Source organism: Charadrius vociferus, unplaced genomic scaffold, assembly GCF_000708025.1.
Source record: "Charadrius vociferus isolate BGI_N301 unplaced genomic scaffold, ASM70802v2 scaffold7, whole genome shotgun sequence".
Classification (NCBI taxonomy): Eukaryota; Metazoa; Chordata; class Aves; order Charadriiformes; family Charadriidae; genus Charadrius; species Charadrius vociferus.
The window spans coordinates 454607-458559 of NW_009649308.1; the positions used below are offsets into that span (position 1 = coordinate 454607).

General features: G+C 48.7%; 1 protein-coding gene across 1 annotated transcript in view; it reads left to right on the forward strand.

Moving 5' to 3' along the window:
• Positions 1–3279, forward strand: part of CNGA2 (cyclic nucleotide gated channel alpha 2) — a 6255-nt gene extending 2976 nt beyond the window's left edge. The window contains exons 4-6 of the mRNA XM_009889316.1: positions 508–615; positions 1056–1162; positions 1856–3279. Of these exons, the coding sequence (XP_009887618.1) occupies positions 508–615; positions 1056–1162; positions 1856–3279 (1639 nt within the window). The remainder of the gene's footprint in view (positions 1–507; positions 616–1055; positions 1163–1855) is intronic.
• The last annotated feature ends 674 nt before the right edge of the window (positions 3280–3953 follow it).

Sequence of the window (3953 nt, forward strand, 5' to 3'; positions counted from 1 at the left end):
CTTGCACTGCCCGCTGCCCCCTGGGTTGCTGCTCTGGGGCTTGGACATCCCATCCTGGTGCTCCTGCTGATCTGCAGCACACTTGCCTTCCTGCTCTAATTAATCTCCTTTTAAGATCTGTCTGGCACCAATCCATACCTCATCTGGGAGAGGCAATGTCATGTAACGAGAAGTTTTTCTGATCACCCTCTTCCATCTGTTTCTGGCTCTGCCACTGGGGTGCTGTGTGCGTGTAGGCCACCTGCTTTGCCTTACCGTCCTACAGTTTCCTCTTCTGGTACATTACTGTGCCCAGTTTTGGGGATAAAGGAGCTTAAACAGTGCTGGACATTTTTGCTCAGCTCTGCTGGGATGGGTTTTAGCTAACAGACGGGCACTCAGGCTGCAGCTTGGTCCAGTCTAGTGCAAGGGATGAAGGATGTGGCTCGAATGGTTCCTTCCAACCCCATTTTCTATGTTTAGCGCATTATTCATACACCGCCAGCTCTGGCTTCTCTCTGCTTGCAGGAAGAAATGGCAGATCTTTGTGGTGGACCCTGCAGGGGACTGGTATTACCGCTGGCTGGCTATCATTGCAGTTCCTGTCCTCTATAACTGGTGCCTGCTCGTAGCCAGGTGAGCTGGGAGGTTGTAGGGTCCATCTCCTCTAATCCTCCTGTTCCCCTGGTTGTCACAGCCCAGCCAGGATCAGACAACTGACACTGGTGGTGCGGGGGCTGGTGGGAACCTAAAGGAAAGAGACACCCGCTATCCTTGTGACTTCTGCGGTGCAAAGTCAGAGCATCCATCTTCTGGTCTTGGTTGGAAAGGACCGTGATTTTGGGGTAAAGCTGCAAGGTGCGTTTGGGAGGTGGTTTCAAGATATTGCTCTACCTAGGTCAAGGGATGGCAGGTTTTCCAGAGAAGGGAGTTTTAATTTCTAGGAGAAGAAGGGCAAGTGACCAAGTTCTGTTGCAGAGTTAGGAACCTCAGAATCAGCCTATAATCAGCTGTAATAGTTGGAGATGATATGGAGATTTTCTGATCTCACCCCCCTGTTTATGACCTTCCTCCAGGGCTTGCTTCAGTGACCTGCAAAAGAACTATGTTGTCCTCTGGCTGGTGTTAGACTACATCTCGGACTGCATCTACATCGGGGACATAGTGATCCGCCTGTGCACAGGTAAGCAGAAGCAGCATCCTGGCTTGTGAGGGCTTTGTTTTAATCCCCTAAAAGTGGAGATGAGCTGCAAGGCAGAGGCCTAATCTACAGCTCCATTAGAAGGAGGGTTTTGTCTACCTTGGCACTCACTAGTACGAAGCAGTCTCCAGAGAAAGAATCTAATTAAAAGATCTGAGAAATGGAGTAAGTTTCAGAATGAAAGATTAATCATCCCAGCTTTCAACTTCACCTTTGAATAATTGTACAAAATTACCTGCATTACTATTAGTATTCGGGCATAGTTGAAGGTCTGTATCTCTGATTTTGCATCAGCTCAGCTAATGAATTATCTACATGGAAAAATGGTAGAGTTTAATGTTCTCGGAATGCGGCAGGTGGCTGTACGTTTTCTGCTGGAACCGCAATAATTCATGATCTGGAGGATGGAAACCTTTGTGTTCCCATTTCTTCGTGGCAACAGAGTAAATTCCTAAGTGATATCTTTAGGTGGCTTTTGCCAGATGAAAGGCTTGAGTGGTAACAAAAGCTTGTAAACTGAGTAGATCAGGTGGAACCCATAATATTGGGATGACCCTGTGTGTATATGCACACATGCGCATGGCATACCATGAAATGTTTCTCAGAAGTGCTTACAAAGCCTGCAGAAGAGTTCAACATAAGCTAAGTTAATTCTGTCATTTGCTTCTCTGTTAGGTTTCTTGGAACAGGGCCTCCTGGTTAAGGACCTGAAGAAGTTACGGGATAACTACATTCACACCTTACAGTTCAAGCTGGATGTTCTCTCTGTCCTGCCCACAGACCTGGCGTACTTTGCTGTGGGATTGCATTGCCCTGAATTGCGTTTCAACAGGCTGCTGCACTTCTCCCGCATGTTTGAGTTCTTTGATAGGACTGAGACCAGAACCAGCCACCCCAACATCTTCCGCATTAGCAACTTGGTTCTTTACATCCTCGTCATCATCCACTGGAATGCATGCATTTATTATGCCATCTCCAAGGCCATAGGCTTTGGAGAAGATACCTGGGTCTATCCCAACATCACAGACCCTGAATATGGGTATCTGACCCGGGAGTACGTCTACTGTCTCTACTGGTCTACGTTGACTTTGACTACCATTGGAGAGACCCCACCCCCTGTGCGTGATGAAGAGTACCTCTTTGTGATCTTTGATTTCCTCATCGGTGTCCTCATCTTTGCCACCATTGTGGGGAATGTGGGATCCATGATATCCAACATGAACGCCACCAGGGCAGAGTTCCAGGCAAAAATTGATGCCATCAAACACTATATGCAGTTCCGCAAGGTGAGCAAGGACATGGAAACCAAAGTCATCAAATGGTTTGACTACTTGTGGACCAACAAGAAGGCAGTAGATGAAAGGGAAGTCCTCAAGAATCTCCCTGATAAGTTAAGGGCAGAGATTGCCATCAACGTTCACCTGGAGACACTGAAGAAGGTGAGGATTTTCCAGGACTGTGAGGCAGGTCTACTGGTGGAGCTGGTGCTGAAGCTTCGCCCTCAGGTGTTCAGCCCAGGGGATTACATTTGTCGGAAAGGAGACATTGGGAAAGAGATGTACATCATTAAGGAGGGGAAGCTGGCCGTGGTGGCAGATGATGGAACAACACAGTATGCCTTGCTCACTGCAGGAGGCTGCTTTGGTGAGATCAGCATCCTCAACATCAAAGGGAGCAAAATGGGAAACAGGCGCACAGCCAACATCCGTAGCTTGGGCTACTCTGATCTCTTCTGTCTGTCGAAGGAAGATCTTATGGAAGCAGTCACAGAGTACCCTGATGCCAAAAAGGTCTTGGAGGAGCGTGGCCGGGAGATCCTGATCAAGGAAGGGCTGCTGGATGAGTCAGCTGCAGAGGCAAGCACGGAAGAGAAGAGCGTGGAGGAGAAGCTGGACAGGCTGGCCTTGAACCTGGACACACTGCATACCCGCTTTGGGCGGCTCCTGACAGAGTACAATGATGCCCAAATGAAGCTCAAGCAGCGCATCACTGTTCTGGAGTCCAAGATGAGGCAGCAGGATCTAGAGGACTTCTTCTCTGACAGCTCAGACAGTCTGCTTGAGGATGAGGAGAAAGCTTTACCTGGTGGGACGCAATGAGGGGGTGCAAAGGTCAGCTAGATGATGTCTGGCCTTCTGCTGAGACAGTGTTTGCTATTTCACAAGGCAGATCCTGTGGCTGCCTCACCAGGGACTTCTCTCAGATCCTTAGCATTGATGCTGCCACTGCTTTGATGGCAGCTCCCGAGACGGCTCCAAATCAAGCGATTGTCCTAGCTCCTCCTCCAGCCTGTCCACTTTCTCATTGTCTTGATCTGAGACCTTCGACTTGGACCACTAAAAAGAGGAGAATAGCTAATGCGGCTGCCAGCATTTCCTTCCAGCTTCTGCAAAAGGTCTGTGCCCATCATACTGCCTTCCTCCTATTTGCCTTAATAGAAGGTGGGACGTGAACCTTGCATAGGGGGGGTACCTGGACATGCTGACCTCCTGTGCATGTTGAGGAGATGCAGAGTCATGGTGGACAGAGCCTGCCATAGGCCACCTATCCATCCACATAGAGACCAAGGAGGAGAAGGGCTTTAGAAGATGCCACATTCCTTGTAGATAACAAAACCACCCCAAGGAGAGAGACCAGAACACAAGCCAGATATTTACAAATGCATTTTGTGTTCAGCCTTTATAACTCACTTCAGGTAAATAGTCTCCACTGAGTGCCTGTGGATACTCTGTCTGCACCGAAAGACTCCTTACCTGTAAGATACCAAAACTCA